Raw genomic sequence first — 17,354 nt, forward strand, 5'->3', positions numbered from 1 at the left:
TTACATTAGGTTTTTTAGCATGTGATTTGACACAATTAGAAGGAATTTAATAAAATTTGTAATGTGTTATTGAACTGCTCGAATTTGAGGCCATACGAATAAAATTGACAAAACTGAAATTGTGAGGATCAAAGTAGTAAAATCGACAAATTACATGAACCAAAAATTAATTTTTGTCAAATTGATGAGAGAGATAGCAGGCATATTCATGATCATGCCTTCTTGGCCAGTTACACGTTCTCCAACATTCCACACCCCACTATAAGACTTTAGAGTACATTTTTGTTTTTATTGCCGTGTTTGTAAATTTTTTGGCCAAAGGGTCTATATGCCTCTAGATACCACCTTCTTCTCACCTATATTCTTACAATCCAAAGGGAACAACAATCTTTCCCAATAAAAAATTATTTTAATTGGCTATCACAAATATGGCTTCTAATTTCTAAAAAGTATATGATTGACTGAATTTTTGTACTACTAGGCAATTTTTTAATGAATTTATTTATAAAAGTTGTGATGATTTAGCCATGCCACGCGACCACTTTGAGGGAGAGCAAGCCAAGATGAGGAAATGTATATTCTATTATTGTCTTGGCTAGGCATGCCTCTGGTCGAGCCACTGCGCATCTTACAATTATTTATCTCCTCAAGAAAATCTCACCTTCCCCCTTGACCGTTACATTTTGGAGACAACAAAAATGAAGCCCAAACCAGGGTTAAAATGATGAAGTATTGCTACATCCCTGTAAGCCCAATGAATCAGAATTCCAAGCTAAGCCATACCATATGGCCCGTATTTATTCATGCTTGGATAAATTAGGCTACACCATGGAACAAAAGATGTGTTATCCATCATGTCATGCTCAAGCGTTACTTATAATTGTCATTCTATAGTTTTGAGATCGAAACAACACGACACTAATAGCGGCGGCATCGTCGGGTGAGTCACTCCTTACTTCCCTACCCTAATCACTTCCGATCCCTTATTTACGTATCTATTTATCCGTCGAGCCGTGATAAACAATAATGCTCAATATACATGTCATTCTTTACTACGTATCGATACGAATACAAAAGAGCCCTAGGACCAAAAAGAAACCAAAATAGCTGAATGTTCCAAAAGTCCAATAAGGATGGGACCAGGCCCAAGTTGATTGTCACTTTTGGATTTCCTTTTGGTTTTCTGGGTTTCCCTTATTTTTCCTCGAAGCTTAAAAAACCAAAAAGTTTCAATAAGCACCTTCCAAGATTATGAAAAGAAAGGACCCATCTTCCACAAGCTAAGGAAAGCACAAAAACCATTTTTCTTTCCCAAGTATATTTAGTGCCATAATTAATAGGGAAGCATTTTTATGCCTCATAACTACTTTTAATATTTTTGCCACACGCTTTAAAGCGTTTTTTTAAATTATAAAAAAGCATTTTTAACTCTTCTAGAAACAGTATCAAACATGCCCTTAGCCATAATCAAAATGTTTCCTTTTTTGTTTTCTTTTTTGGGTGTTGAGCACCGAGGTGACAACCTTTAGAGGAACCCACTTTTGGAGAATAATTTTGAACATAAAGAGAGAAAACTGCCGGTAGTAGTAAGATCATTTAAGCAAGACATGTTTGATTCAATCACTAATGTACGAATGTTCGAGTGGATGAATTTCAGCCATTGATAAATATAGAGCTCATATTACATCAACGGTTAGGAGTCGCATGCGTGCGAGTGAGCGACTATACCTAGAGAATTCCTTACTGCACAAGGATTAGAGTGGTGCTTATAGAGCAAGAGCCTTCTTCCATGTTGAGGAGGTTAGAAATAGAACGGACTCATCTTACTGGGCCTCTATATTTTTATGTCTCTTTTCTTCATGAAATATCATATTGGGCTTCTAGGCCCAGGAATATAATTGGCACCTTTTCTTATTTTCTTTTGGGCCTTGTACCTCATTCAATCACCCATGACAGAAAATTCAACTTTCTATATAGCCGAGCAACTATTATTAAGTTTTTTTATTTATTATTTATTTTTATACAAGCGATATTGAGGGAGGATGAATTATTATTAGGACTTTAAATTAGTCATCGCACGCTCATTTATCTCATAATTTTTTAATAAGAAAACGAATGCACGACAACTATTTTGGAGTGATACTAATAAGTATTAACAAGAAAGAAAGATATCCCCATTAGCTTATCATTTGGATTTTAATGTCGATATTGGGTGCTTTATTTTCTTGCACCTAAATTCACAAACATTCTAAACTGGAGTTCTGAAAACAACATGGGGAATCTTTAAACTTTACGTAGGAGCATTTCTAGAATGGGCTTATGCTTGGGCTAAGAATCTGGCTTTTTCATTCGGCCTCCACTTTTGTGAGAGAGAGAGAGAGGAGAGAGAGAGAGAGAATAAATTATGCATAATTGAAAATTATAAATTATAAAAATATTTATTTATTTACATTTTTTTGTTGGAATTTATTTATTATACATTTACTCATCCACTCACGACCCTTTTAATTTTTATGATAATCTAATTTTTGTTGGGTTTAAGCTTTAAAATAAGATGCTTCGATAAAGAATCGAACAGTTAATTATTATATAAGAAAGTGGCGGAGGAATACATTTTTGCGGATTGCCAGAGGATCTCCAATCCCTATGATACTCCATCCAAGCATAATCTTTGTAAGCAAGAATAGTCAGAGAGCCGACCTGCAGATTCTCGCCACGTGTCCACCGAAGATTGCCCCCACCCAAAAGAAAAAGAAAAATAAATAAAATAAATAAAATATTCAGATAGCCAAATGAATTGGCATTGTCTTCCCAAGCAACACACCAAATTCAATGATCAGAAACTCCCAAATGGGTGTCCCTTTCTGAGCCCAAATGGTCAGACCTTCTCAACAAATGAGAAATGGCTTGTAGCGGGTCACCTAACAATGCCACACACAAGATAAAGTGGGGTCCACCCAAAATTACTTTGTGAACACAATAGTGACGTTTCTCAAGGCATTACCCTAATCCAAATACCAAAACAAAGTTCCACACCTTATTAGATTACAAAGTTACTCATTGAGCCTATTCACTAAATGAATGTTTTTTTATTATAAAAGTTTCAACAAAGGCTTAGATTATTATAAGGAAAGAGTATAATAAACTCGAGGAAATATCATACACCAAGGATTAGGCGAGTAAATTTACACATAAAGAGATTAGTCATCGTACTGATCAGCATCCTACTCATGTTGTTTTTGTACACATGTTAGGCTTCATTTAGATTAGAGGGATTCCAAATCTATGGATTTAGATGACATTATAAAATAAAGTAGTTTGTTTAGACTAGTACAATTCATGTATGCCAAAATTTGGACTAGAAAGACAGGAAGAACATAAATGGGTTTCAAATAATTCCTTACAAATAGTCATTTCAAATCCAGTTTTTTTTATACAGCGATATTGCGAGAGGGGGGAAATCGAACCTTTATACATCTAGTTATTTCAAAATCTAATGTGGTTCTTATTTTTATAACAAATTTAGCTTTGTTTTCTAATTCAAATCCATTCTTTTAAATCCCTCCACTGAAACAGAACTCAACATTAGAGTTTTGTTAAAAATAATTGAGGTCTAGAGTAGGTCCAACTTTAAATAAACAAGAAATCATCGCGTCATTTGGTAAATAAGTTTAATGATTGTAGCAATACTCAACTGACTACTCTTTGATCATAAGAGAGAGGAAGATGATTATGAAACCAGGGTCGCCAAATTGCCATAATTAACATAATAATTGCATTTCTCAAGGAAATACACACACCTCCCCCATAAAAAAAGTTTCAACAATCAAAATACCTTTTCTTGGACTTGTGGTGTGTGTGACCAACATACACACACACACAAAAGAAATATATATATATTTGTTCGTGATTAGCGCAAAGAAACTTGGCATTGGATGCTAATTATTATCAAATATGGGTGCTAACAAACATTTGACAAAAGCCCTACAAGAGTGTCTTCATAGTCAAGCAATCCCTAGCACTGCCTTGGAAAACATCTGTATCCCATGTTCTTGCATGTTCACATGCAATTAAAAAATTTCATACACACACCAACCATCAATCCCTCTCTCTCTCTCTCTCTCTCTCTCTCTCTCTCTCTCTCTCTCTCTCTCTCTCTGTGTCTGTGGGAGAACAACTATACTACTTTTATTCTTCAACATTTTTATATATACCAAACTTTATTCTATAGAAAAAGAAGGGGTAAAGAGGAGGGTATCAAGGAATAAGAATTTTTTTTTGTCTTGCACAAAGCTCCACTCTACAATAAAAGGGAGCATAATTGGGGTCCTTGTTAACCTTTGCCTAAATATATCATCTTTTATCCAGTGGCCTTTGAAAAAGAGCTTTCCAAATCTGATTTAAATTCTTGGGTCATTTGAGACTTTCATTTTTATTATTTTATTGTGTAAGAATTCGTCTCTACCCGGTACTGGCCATAAAGGGTTTCTTTCTGGTGTGATTTTGTCTCTGAGTAACCTAACAACCATCTTGGTTTTTTCTTGGTGGGATTCAATAGAAGGATTAGAAGAAACCATAAAATACCAATCACTAGCTTTTCCACTTCACTTGCTTCAAGGAGCTGCTAAGATATATAATTAATAGTTTGGGATGCTTTGTCTTTACACTACAATCAATTCGATTATTTTAGATCAAATGAGTGATTGGTTCATGACACTGTGACACATGTGTAATTTGATAAAATTGGGTGTTACTCATACAAATTAAGTGTTTTAAGTGAACGATTATCTTTTCTTCTCTTATAACTTTCTATTCTAATCCTATAAATACTTATGGTGTGTTTACTAATAAGGTATTGGAATTCGAATAAGGAATTGAATTCTAAGAGCATCCACAGTGGGAGAGTGTATAATGAGATGTATGTTAAATATACACATTTTGTAATCGGAATCACCGGTAATGGAGAGGTGTAAACGAGTGTAAATTTGCATCACCACCATAATATGTAAATTTAGATGCACATGTATATCTTTTTTTTACATCTCTTGCAGGTGGGACCTACGTGAGAAAATGTGAGAAAAAGTGTACAAAAGTGGGACCTACATGAGAAAAAGTGTACAAAAGTGGGACATACAGTAGAAAAGGTGAAAGAAATCAATTATACATATTTAGATTTTCATATTCCCCACTGGAGCTAAAATCACATTTATAACCCCTGGAGGTGTAAAGGAAATGTAAAAGTGGCTATACACCCCCGAAAATACACCCTCCCACTGTGGATGCTCTAAGGATGGAGGATTCCTGTGATCACTTCACATCAAGGAATTAAAAAGTAAGTGGGGCACACACAAAATTAGGAATTAATTTTGGAGGAAATCAATTCTTGATTGGGAGGTGGTATTCTAATTCCTGGAGATCTAACCCATTATAAATTTATCTTTTTTACCCATTATATCCTCACACAATTTTAAAATTTCCAAATTTGTCATCTACTTTAACCCAACAACGAGGAAATTTTAGCAATTAATACCACTCATACCCCAATTCCATAATCCTCCGTTTGGATGAGGAAAAATAACTCAGAATTTAGCTAAAAGTCGGGAATTTAAGTGGAGAAATCTACAATTCCCTTGTTTGGCAACTTAAAAGCGGAATTTATTAAATGACGAGACGAAAAAAGCGTGGAAATTTGGGAAATCAAATTCCCGAGTTTAATTTCCACCAAAATAGGGGTCATTTCACAATTTCCATAATGCCATTTACAAAATTCTGTCCTTTACAAAATTCAACATACATATATTCAAACACTAAAATCTTCAATTGCTAGAAATTGAAATGATAGAAATCTAAATTCCATCGTTTTAGAATTCTATGTAATTTTTTATTCCTTTATCCAAACGGAGGGTAATGCCATTACAAAATTCAACATGCATAATTCCAAACACTGAAATCTTCAATTGCCAGAAATTCAAATGATGGAAATCTAAATTCCATCGTTTAGAATTCTACGTAATTTTCAATTCTTTTATCCAAACGGAGGGTAAGGTTTAGTAAACAACTTCAATAGGAATCTAGAATTTAACTCTCCTCAATCCGTATGGTTTAATAAACAACTTCAATAGGAATCCGGAATCTAATTCTTCTCAATCCAACTCCTCCTCAATTCAATTCATCATCAATTCAATTTCTCCTAATCCAATTACAGATTAGTAAACATGCCATTAATATATTGAAATATTTTTCAAATAATTATTTACGACCGAGGGAGATATAGGTGGTGTCACCTCACATGCAACGACGGATATGGGTTACTATGCATACACAATTTTTTTTTTCCTAAAGTGTCTAGCCCACAACCCATCATACTAAGTCTTTGATATTGACTTTTTTTCTCTAGCAAGTGTTTTTGTTTAAGTTTCTGAAATTTCTTTTTTATTTTGGTCATTTTAGAATGGATTGCTTATGCTTGTGGGTTTTTAGTTTGGTTTGAGTTTTAAGATGGATCATGTAGGGGTTTGATTTAGATTCAAACCTTTTCTTTGGCATTTCCCTTGCAAAATGATGTTGAGTTTTTTCTTTTTGCTATTTGGGGGTTTATTTTTGTTACCAAACTCACAATTTGGTTCTAAACATGTAGAATACTGCTTAATCAGGGAAGTAACTTTGCTTCTTGCCATGTACTTGACTTTGTGGTGCTTCCATTTATTAGCTCGAAAGGGCAATTTTTGATGACCTTTAATGACAAGTCTATTTATTAACTTGTAAAGGCAACTTTTGATGACAATATCACAAAGAAAATTATGTATATAATAAATCGAAAATATGTTAGTATATAATTTTTTATGAGGCCTAAAATTTGTTTTGTAATTTTAGAGAGGTTCAACTAGCATATTCAAACATCTTGTATGAGTCACAATATTTTTACTTTACTTTAAAATGGAGGAAATTAAAATGTACCACACTACTAAGCATCAATTCTATCATGAATTTTATGATACAGTATCTTCACAATACATGTGTTTCTTATGTCACATTATGTGTATGTGAGACTTTTTATCGTTGTCGCATAGGACTCCTAAATCTTTGAACTTAATTTGTCTTTATTTAACATGGTATCAGAGCATTGATCTTGAAACTTATGGTCTTTTTGCTTTGCTTTGTTAGTTATAAAAGAAGAAGTATAACTGCAAAAAGAAATAAACAATAATGGATTTTAAGAAATTATAGGCAGATGCTCCGCGGGTGGCAAATTAGGCTCCTTAATTCGTAATATCCAGTTTATTCCTCTAAATGTGAAGAAATTCAATTTCAACATGTCTTTGTTTTTCTTTTTATTCAACGTTCATATTTTAAACTTAAAGTCTTTCTCTTAAATAAAGTAGATATTGAGTGCTACTAAACTAATGGACATGTTTTTTACGCAAACTTTGTAGCTGATACTTTGGCTTCTTTTATCAAGTTTCGCAAACTTGAAACTACTCCTTGCACTTTCTCTTAAAGAAAAACAGAGGAAGAAATTATACATTATTTGCCCTTCTATGCACATTCCTCATATTCTTTTTTTCTTTTTTTTTTATAAATCTAACCCAATTACAAATAGGTATTGCATGCATATTATTGTTCACCTAAATTCTTTAGTATTTATCTCATAAACAAAAGAAAAAAAATCTTTAGTATTTCTTGAGAGAGACCATTCAAAGCCAAACAAAAGCTGGTCAAAGCTCAAATACACACACAGACTCTTAACTTGTTATTACAGATACAAGGCAACATATCTATCTTCGTTTTTAGGGATCAAAAAGGACAGGCTGGAAGGATCCAAACCCAAACCCCACTTCCATAATTATGAATTATTATTATCAGAGACCAGAGATGTAGAGAGAGAGAGAGACAGAAAGAAAAGGAAAATACAAGGAAAGAATTCACAGTGAACAAGAGTAATAGAAGAAACTTCCACCCTCTAAATGAAAGTGATATTGCCACACACAGAAACCATTAACAGAAAAGCTTACATAAAGCAGAAAAAAGGAGGCCTTGGGTTTTCCTTTTCCCTTTCTTTTCTTTTCTTCCTGCCTCTGCTAAGCATCTTTTTCTTCACTTTTTTCACCTCTCCTCTCATTCCTTCCTTCCTCTTGGGATTTTTTTTTACTTGAGTTTCCCTTTGCTTTTGCTTCCCACCATCATTTCCTTGTCTTGATCACCTATAATTTGCTTCTTGTTCTGCTGAATTCTTGATGGTTCTCCTCTCTGGCATTGTTTGTTTAATCAGAAAAAGTTGCATTGCTTTTCTTCTTGGTTTCTCAGATTGATTTCCCTAATTGGGTATCTCTCTTTTGCTGTGAAAATCCCTTTGGAATTTGATTCTGGGATTGACTTCATGCAATGATCCTTTCTGGGTTTTTCTTGATCAATTCAGTTCTGCTTTAAGAATTCCCTCCCTTGAATATATTCTGTGTGAATTTTGTTTCATGAGCGCCAAGTTCTTGAATTTAGTCTCACTTTCACCCTCCTAATTGTCTAAAAATTCACTGTTTTTTCTTTTTTCACTCATCATACTTTGTGAGCTGTGTGATCTTCATTGTTAATTCTTGCAAGTAAACTTTTTCTTCTGTTTTTTGGGTTTGTGATTCATGGGACTCTGTCATGGAAAACCCACAGAAAACCCACGAGCCCAATCGCAAGATTCCACAATTCCCAGTGAAAGTGAGCCTTATGCACTCAATTCCCACTCCACCAAATCCTCAAACTTTCCCTTTTACAGCCCAAGTCCATTGCCAAGTCTCTTCAAGAATTCCCCTGCCAACTCCAGCGTGAGTTCGACGCCTCTGCGCATTTTTAAGCGACCTTTCCCGCCTCCCTCTCCGGCGAAACACATTCGGGCATTGCTTGCTCGCAGGCACGGCTCTGTTAAGCCCAATGAAGCCTCAATCCCTGAAGGAAGTGAGTGTGACGTTGCCTTGGATAAGAATTTCGGGTTTTCTAAACAGTTTGTAGCTCATTATGAGCTTGGCGATGAAGTGGGGCGTGGGCATTTTGGGTATACTTGCTCTGCCAAGGCCAAGAAGGGGAGCTTGAAGGGCCAGGATGTGGCTGTCAAGGTTATTCCAAAGTCAAAGGTCTGAATTTCATTTCTTGGTTGTTTGGTGATCTCCTCAATGTTCAACAAGTTCAATTCTTTTTGAGTTATTGTTTGCAAAATCATAATTGAATTGACCTAGTTTTCGTAGAAGTTTGATTAGATTGCTTAATTGCATATGCATACATGTTTCATTAACTAGGGACCATATGACCTTAATATCATGTTGGTAATGTTCTTAATTCATATCTCCTATAACTCGTCTTGTTGTTTTAAATATTTTAGTGAGCTGTGACGCATCTTTAGCATATCTGATGTTGAGTAACTTCCGTCCGTGTTAGCTTATGCTGGAAATATCAGAAGGATATTGAGGATGTAAAGGTTTATTAGACTTTATCTTCAAGAGGATAGTGCGTACGCAACTTGTGTGCTGTGTTTGTTAGTCCTTTGGGTGTGATATAGACTGTATGCTTGCCCCTCTAAGTGGCTCATTATAGATGTTATTTTATATCAAGGTGATAAGTGTATATGTATCAATCTATGCTCAGTGTCGATAGCTTCAGGGCTTTTAAATAGTGAACGATCATGGCTTAGTCTGAACAAAAGTAGTAAACTAGGATATTGTAATGGCAATGACAATAAATCATAACTGCAACGCAGACAAAATCTTCATAGATTTCTTCTCTGTTGCTGTCAACATTTCTTACAATGTGGATCTTTAGATGACCCATACTTCCTTCCATGTCATACTATTTGACTGTGAACATACTCTAATGAAAGATGTTTCTGCAGATGACAACGGCAATTGCTATAGAGGATGTAAGAAGAGAAGTGAAGATCCTACGGGCACTAACACATAAGAACCTAGTGCAGTTCTATGAAGCCTATGAAGATGATGACAATGTTTATGTGGTGATGGAGTAAGTTATGATTGCTATAACTTTCTGAATATGCATCTTACTCTGTGTCATAGGATGCATTTGGCTTATTTTAGTTCTCTTAATACTGGCTTAAGATGCTGATACGACTTCCTGAATTTCTTCTTCTGTTTGGTTGCATCAGTACCAGGTGTCAAAGTTGCAACTTGTTGAACATGTGGCAACCTGCATACATATGAGTCCCCTTAAGAACAACGTATACTTATTTTAGCAAGTGTCTTTTTTGACACCAAAGCCATTAGGATTTAGATGCTATATAATCATGGTGCCTTGAAACATAAGTTTAATCTGGACATGCCTGAGATACCCGTATGATCAATCTAGATGTGCAATCTACAAAAACAGAGATGGGCGAGCAGAATAATTTTAAAACTTGGTCAGATTTGACCCCAAAAGCATACAATTTTTTTCTTCCCAAAAAAAAAAAAAAAAAGCAGACAATTTTTATTGGGGGCATGAGCATTTCTAGTAACAAGTGCTGAATCAATTACGTGATTCATTTTTCCTTTTCAGCTGGATATCATTTAGCACTGAAGTAAAGCACTATATATAGATATATAGATACGTATATATATCGATATATATTACTAGTAAAAATTATTCTAAGTAGGCCATCAGCAAGGCATTTGTTGCTATAATTTTAGACTTTTAAGATATTGGAGCTTAATCAATGTTATGTTCTCCAGGTTGTGCAAAGGAGGTGAACTATTGGATAGCATACTTTCAAGGTACCTGCTCTTACAATCTTTTCATTTATGTCACAAGGAAGAACGCAACTCTTTCTTTTTTGGAAGTCACTAGCCTGTTCTGTATCTTTCAAACTAGCTGAATTTCCATTTCTCTTCTCTAGGGGTGGCAAATATTCAGAAGATGATGCAAAGGCTGTTATGGTTCAGATTTTAAGTGTAACTGCCTACTGCCATCTCCAAGGCGTGGTTCACCGCGATCTCAAGCCAGAGGTAGTTCATTCACAAATATCTTTCAGTTTTTGGGTATCAACAGAGTGAGCCCCTAAATACATGCTACCTTAGAAGTTGCATAAAGGTAAAAATTAAACTTGATTTTCTTAGGTCGAGGCATCTGCATATGCTCAAAATTAATTTAAATTAAAAAAAATAAAATTACAAAGGTAATAATAATAATAATAATATTTTTCCCCTTCTACTGTTTTACTCTTAGATTTGAATGTCACCTATCCCATTGGTACCAGCTGTTTATACCATTGAACAATATCTTGAATTGCCAAACAGCTTTAGGTTTAACTTGATTAATTTTAGGATTCTTACCTTCCACTTTTTTTGTTGCGCTAGATTTTCATACAGGGTCTTCCCATGGATATTGGATACATAGTGCTTCATTGCCTGCATTAGTGGTTAATCTAAATTATACCTCTCGCTATTGTGGGAGCAACTGTGCATTGATTAATACAAGTTAGAGGCAGCTCACATCCTGCATCACTGACAACTCTGAAGACAAATGATTTTTTTCTAACTGCATCCATGCATTGTTTATTTTCTTAATTTCCGGATAAATGCACGTACATGTAATCTATTGATTGTTGAATTTCTTTTGTGGTCTGAAATTGATTATTGATTTAATGATGTGATAGATACAATTCCTTATTTGACTATATTTGTCCTCTTTTGCCTCGTTCTCTCTTTTTTTAACCTTGATTTGGTATTTTCTGCTCCAGAATTTCCTTTTCACTTCAAGTGATGAGAAGTCCCCCCTGAAGGCCATTGATTTCGGACTCTCTGACTATGTAAAACCAGGTTTGGACTCAGGACTACTGCCTAAGATAAATCCTGCTCTAGTTAATTTTAAACGCCAGATTGGGCTCTAATACTTAAGTTTGTGCAGATGAGAGATTGAACGATATTGTAGGAAGTGCATACTATGTAGCTCCTGAAGTTCTACATAGGTCATATGGGACAGAGGCAGACATGTGGAGTATTGGTGTAATTGCTTATATCCTTTTGTGTGGAAGCCGACCCTTTTGGGCCCGGACTGAGTCTGGCATCTTCCGAGCTGTACTAAAGGCTGATCCAAGCTTTGATGAAGCTCCTTGGCCTTCTCTATCATCTGATGCGAGAGATTTTGTAAAGAGACTGCTGAACAAGGATTACCGTAAGAGGCTAACTGCGGCTCAGGCTTTGTGTAAGTCACCAAGCTCAGGGCCTTTCTTTTAACACCCACTATAGGATTATGTTTACTAAAGGGTACTTCTGATGAGAACTTGCTCCTATCTCTTTCTTTTTTTCCACATTTAGTCAAAGCTTTGTGAAACAAATTCTGGAATGAAAACAGTTAATAATCTGAGAGAAGGGAGATAGCACTCTGGCTTCTTTCTTTGGGAAAGGATTCTCTCCTTTTGAAGATCAAATGGAGAGGGCCAGTTGCTAATCCTAACTGAGACATGCTTTGGGCTTCTCCTGAATGGCAGCGGGCCTGAAATGCTTGAACTGTGTAGATCAAAACGTTTACTCTCTATTTGAACTTTAAATGGAGAGGAGAGGAGGAAGATCCTCTTTCTTTCAATCTATTCTAAGGGTGGTGTGATGGATTTCATTTTCTGCATCATAAATTCATAAGTTTGTTGGAATTTCGGATACTGACAGCCAATTTTTTTTAATCAGGTCATCCGTGGTTAGCCAACTATCACGAGGTCAAGATACCGATGGATATGATACTGTACAAACTTGTTAAAGCTTATATATGCTCATCTGCTCTACGAAAATCAGCATTAGGGGTATGCAGTAATAAGTTTATTAATCTTTTTTCTCTTTGTTGGTGTCTTGGACCTGACTGAAATTGAAATGTCTTCAAATATTGCAATTAGTTGTTTATTATTAACTAGTGCCTCATTGTTATGTTCTATTTTTATTCTCTATCCTCTTCCTTTTCATCATTTTGGTTTCATGAGTATTATTCAAATTTGTCTCATGATGTCTCCTACCGCAGTTCTCTAGCTTTTGGTTGAGTTGAAGTGAAGCTTTTCTTTTTTAGCTTTTGGTATAACAGTCAAGTTTGGGAACCTATACATTGTAGTGGTTGTCAGGGCTGATTTTGAAAGAGTAACTGAGGAATAACTAAAAGAATAGAATCTTTGAGAATTGCTTATTGAAATAATTGCTTTGTATCTATCTCAACTTTGTAAAAAAAGTAATGCCTTGGAGTGATGAATATTTTAGGAATACTTTTGCTCATTCATTTATCTTATTCAGCACATGTCATTGGTGTAAATATCTGAAATTTTCCCTTAAAGCAATACCAAAATGGAGTGAAAAACTTTTGCCGTTTTGACAGACTCTTGCAAAGACATTAAGTGTAGCACAGCTGGCTTATCTCCGGGACCAATTTACACTGTTAGGGCCAAATAAAAGTGGATTCATCTCTATGCAGAACTTCAAGACGGTCAGCACTTTTTCCTAACTATTGTATTTCTGTTAATAATTTCTGAAGTCATTAGAACTGACATTGGCATTCAGCAGGGTGTAATAAGGAACTCAACTGATGCCATGAAAGATTCACGGGTTCTGGATTATGTCAACATGGTAATATCTCTAAGTTCACATATCTTTTAGTTTATCTTAATAAAAAGTCTGTGTATAATAAGAATTACAGCTGAGTTTGCAGTCGTATATATGTGTCTTGCAGATCAGCTCTATCCGTTATAGAAAGCTGGATTTTGAAGAATTTTGTGCAGCTGCCATAAGTGTGCATCAGCTGGAAGGGATGGAGAGCTGGGAGCAACATGCAAGACGAGCATATGAGCTGTTTGAGAAGGATGGAAACAGACCAATTATGATAGAGGAACTTGCCTCGGTATGCTCTCTCTCAGTGAATAAAAATAGAACATAAAAAACCCTCTTCGTGCTAAACATTTTTCCCCGTAAATTTCTATTTTCAGGAATTGGGGCTTAGCCCATCTGTACCAGTTCATGTTGTTCTCCAGGACTGGATAAGACACTCGGATGGAAAACTTAGTTTTCTGGGGTTTGTTAGACTACTACATGGAGTTTCTTCACGCACATTTCAGAAGGCTTAAACTAAAACTGGTCTACGTGCAGTTTTGATTCCTCCATCCTTACTCTCGAGGACCTGGAATGCCCCAAGGGAACAAAATGTGTGCTTAATTGGAGAACTTCATTTTGTTTTGGTCCCTAGGAGGGTCTGCAGTGCATGCTCATGTCAATTTTTTTTAATTACTTTTTTCTCCTCCCTGTTAAGTTATATAAGGTTTTTCCTTCCCTTTCTTCTCTTCTCTCCATGATTGGTGCCGTTGAAGTTTAGAGGATTGTACAGGTGAGAGTAGATCACAGAATGTGTGTAGGATTACCGATTACAGAAGTGTTCTAAACTGGAGTGAGTTTTGTGGTCTCTGGCGTTCATCCCTCATGTAGTTATACTGCGCTTTAATTTTCCTAATAAAACCTTCCTCTGATCTTATTGAAATTATAAAGAAAATATTGATTAGATACCTTGAAGCATTTTTTGACAAATCAGTAGTTGATTTTTTTCTTTTTTATTAGGTACCAAGCAAGGGCTCATTTGTTTAGAATAAGCCACAAATCAAGCTTTTATCTGGACCCAAGTTGTTTTGGGTGCTAATGCAATGAGTGTTGCTAGGCCTTTAGATTTCTATTTGAAGTCATTTTTTCCTTTTTTCAATATAAAAAAAGTATGAGGATGTATGAGGATGTGTGAGTGGTTGATATCTTGATAGTTGATTGTTTTGAATCTACAATTGTGCCTCTCCTTTTATTTTTTTTCTTCACATTTCATAAGGGTGCACTCTCCTATGTATTCTTATGTTTTGAAATGATATAGAACTTCAGTTGATCTTATTTGAGTAATAACTTTGTGGGCCCACTCCGCATTGAATTTCAATTATATGAACTGTCTATCCTTTCGGTATTTCCCCAAAGATCATCTATGCAAAAAAAATCACTTGAATTCGAAATCATTTGATCATTTAATTAATGGTAGTAATTCTAGTGTTTTCTTGAAAAACCATGTTTGTCTATTTTGTTGATCACAACTAGATGTCTAAATGATTTTCAATTTATCTAATTTTTTTTATAAGGATGATCTCTTAATAATGACATGAAAAATATATTATTTGAATCGTTGAAATTTTTTTTGTAATGGACGTTGAAAGGTATCCTTATTTGAGGGATCCCGAGGTATCTTTAGGTCTGGTATTTATGTATGTTAGTGATCTTAAAAGACCCTTGAAGGTATCCCTCAAAAAAATTGTATGTATGTGTATGTTACATGTTCTTCACGTGTAATACGGATAAAGGGTCCTTTGGAAAGAAATGTCCTTGAAATCCATGAAACTCAACCCGAAGGTCCCATAGGAAAAAAACCCCTTTGTCCCACTGGAAAAAGGTCCCTTTGGAAAGCAAAGAAAACAAATGTGTCCCTTCGGAAGCAAAGAAAACAAGCATCTACAAAATTATGTGTTGAGAGAATCAGTAAAGAGGCACTCACAGATCCGTTCGTTCTCTCTCTGGCGTGGCTCTTTTCTTGCTCCATTGTGCAGGTACACTATGCCACACTAATTGTGGGAACACATATTTCGCTGGCCAATAAGAAGACGACACGTGAAAAAGGAATATTCCTTAGGTAAACTAATTACCCCATTTAATTAGAAAAATTATCTTTGATTTAACAGAGGAATATATCCCTAAATTAAGGAATCAATTTCCACTAAATATCTTGGATTAATTCCTATCATCTTTTTGGGTAAGAATAATCCTAACCAAATAAGGATTATTCTTCCAAAACTCTAGCATACAAGGAGCCTATAAATACATGGCTACACAACATACACAAGGTAATTCTTCTCTAATTCCAAAACCTTACACAAACTTTTCTCTCTTTCTCTCTCTTGCTTGCCGCCACTCTCTCTCTCTCCTCTTTATCACATTGCTTCGGCCACCACACACGGCTCCTGCCACCCGGCTCTCCCTCTGAGAGAAAACTCTGTCCCTTTTAGCTATTGTCGTATCTTTCTCAAGATCCAATTAAATTAACTTAGACATCGGAGGGCCTTTGGCCAACACCCCCGGGTGTGGTCTGTTGACTTAGATATGTTTTACAGGAACCAAGGGAGAAGAAAGAGAAGGAAGATCGAAGATCAAGGAATCAACCCGCCAATATTCCCTGTGCGAAAATTTGCTCAAACATATTTGGTACTTTCATTGAGAGCACGAGTTATACTCAATGCGTGTTCTTGAATCAAAGGAATCTGTTTCCTCCTATTCATCACTCAACAGAAGCCTTCCAAACAACCATGGTTGGAAGCACACGAATGAGAAGCAAGGCCGCCACGACGACGTGATATGTGATGGGCCAAAGCCATATGTCTCCCGATCTTGCAATCGAGATCGTGGCTCCACCTCATGACTCTCTGATTGTAGGCATCGGTCCTCCCCCGCATGGCCCCACGACTGGGACCACACCTCCTCCTCCAGGCACCACAATTGTGAGCATGGCATCGGCCCACGACGCCGCATCTCTGCCCGGTCCTGTGGCAACATGCCATGAATTTCCGCAAGGCCCTATGGTGGAAACCGTGGTGCAATCTCATGGCCCTGTGGCAGTCACAACTTTGAAGCCGCATGGCCTCACGGTTGTGCTAGGAATCCATCTTCTCGGCGCCACTGCGACGCATGGTGGGACCTCCCATCACGACCATTCTGCGACCATCGCAAGTTACGGCCCGATCTTGGAGCAACTTCATTCATTCCCTCATTTGCCGTTGCGCTTGACATATGCTTCCGTGTACACCTCCAACAAAACATTAGCTTGTGTACAATTGGGCTCCCTCATTTGCAGTCAAGCAGACCTCAGTCTTAGAGTTGACCAGCTGACTCAAAGAGTAGATGACCAAAACAACTTGGTTGGACAGCTCCTCAGATCGACTTGGTTCGAAACGTTGGCCTTGAAGAGAGAAGGATCGACGAACGCACCGGTAGACTGTTCGAGAGGTCCCAAGTAGGTAGAGCAGGACCGAGCAGGCAAGGAGAAGGACAAGAATGAGCTGCTCAGCGTGCATGCATGTCACAAGGATTTGCAAGCCCCTGTCAAAGTAGATCGAGTACCCGTTCAAGATCAGGTCCAAGGACCAACGTACATGAGAGGTTGGGACCACAAAGAAGTATTCATGAGAGGCTAGGCCCTCAGGAAGGTTAGTCCATCGACCTTTGTCATGAGGTATGTTGATCGGTTCATAATTGTATATCATTTTGTACCCTTCTAGCTTATGATTTGGTTATGTTATTGAGTTAAACTTGTGCTTTTAATCCATTTTCTGTTTTGATAAGTCCATA

General features: G+C 36.4%; 1 protein-coding gene across 1 annotated transcript; it reads left to right on the forward strand.

The window, feature by feature from the left end:
• Nucleotides 1–7,857: 7,857 nt before the first annotated feature.
• LOC110765988 (CDPK-related kinase 7) lies at nucleotides 7,858–14,873 on the forward strand. The gene is made up of 11 exons (XM_021969242.2): nucleotides 7,858–9,116; nucleotides 9,869–9,996; nucleotides 10,701–10,742; nucleotides 10,865–10,973; nucleotides 11,708–11,786; nucleotides 11,875–12,171; nucleotides 12,651–12,763; nucleotides 13,321–13,428; nucleotides 13,506–13,568; nucleotides 13,672–13,839; nucleotides 13,925–14,873. The coding sequence occupies exons 1-11, from the start codon at nucleotides 8,631–8,633 to the stop codon at nucleotides 14,060–14,062; spliced, it is 1,731 nt and encodes a 576-aa protein (XP_021824934.2). The 5' UTR covers nucleotides 7,858–8,630; the 3' UTR covers nucleotides 14,063–14,873.
• The last annotated feature ends 2,481 nt before the right edge of the window (nucleotides 14,874–17,354 follow it).

The sequence above is a fragment of the Prunus avium genome, chromosome 7 (assembly GCF_965620075.1).
Source record: "Prunus avium chromosome 7, drPruAviu1.hap1.1, whole genome shotgun sequence".
Classification (NCBI taxonomy): Eukaryota; Viridiplantae; Streptophyta; class Magnoliopsida; order Rosales; family Rosaceae; genus Prunus; species Prunus avium.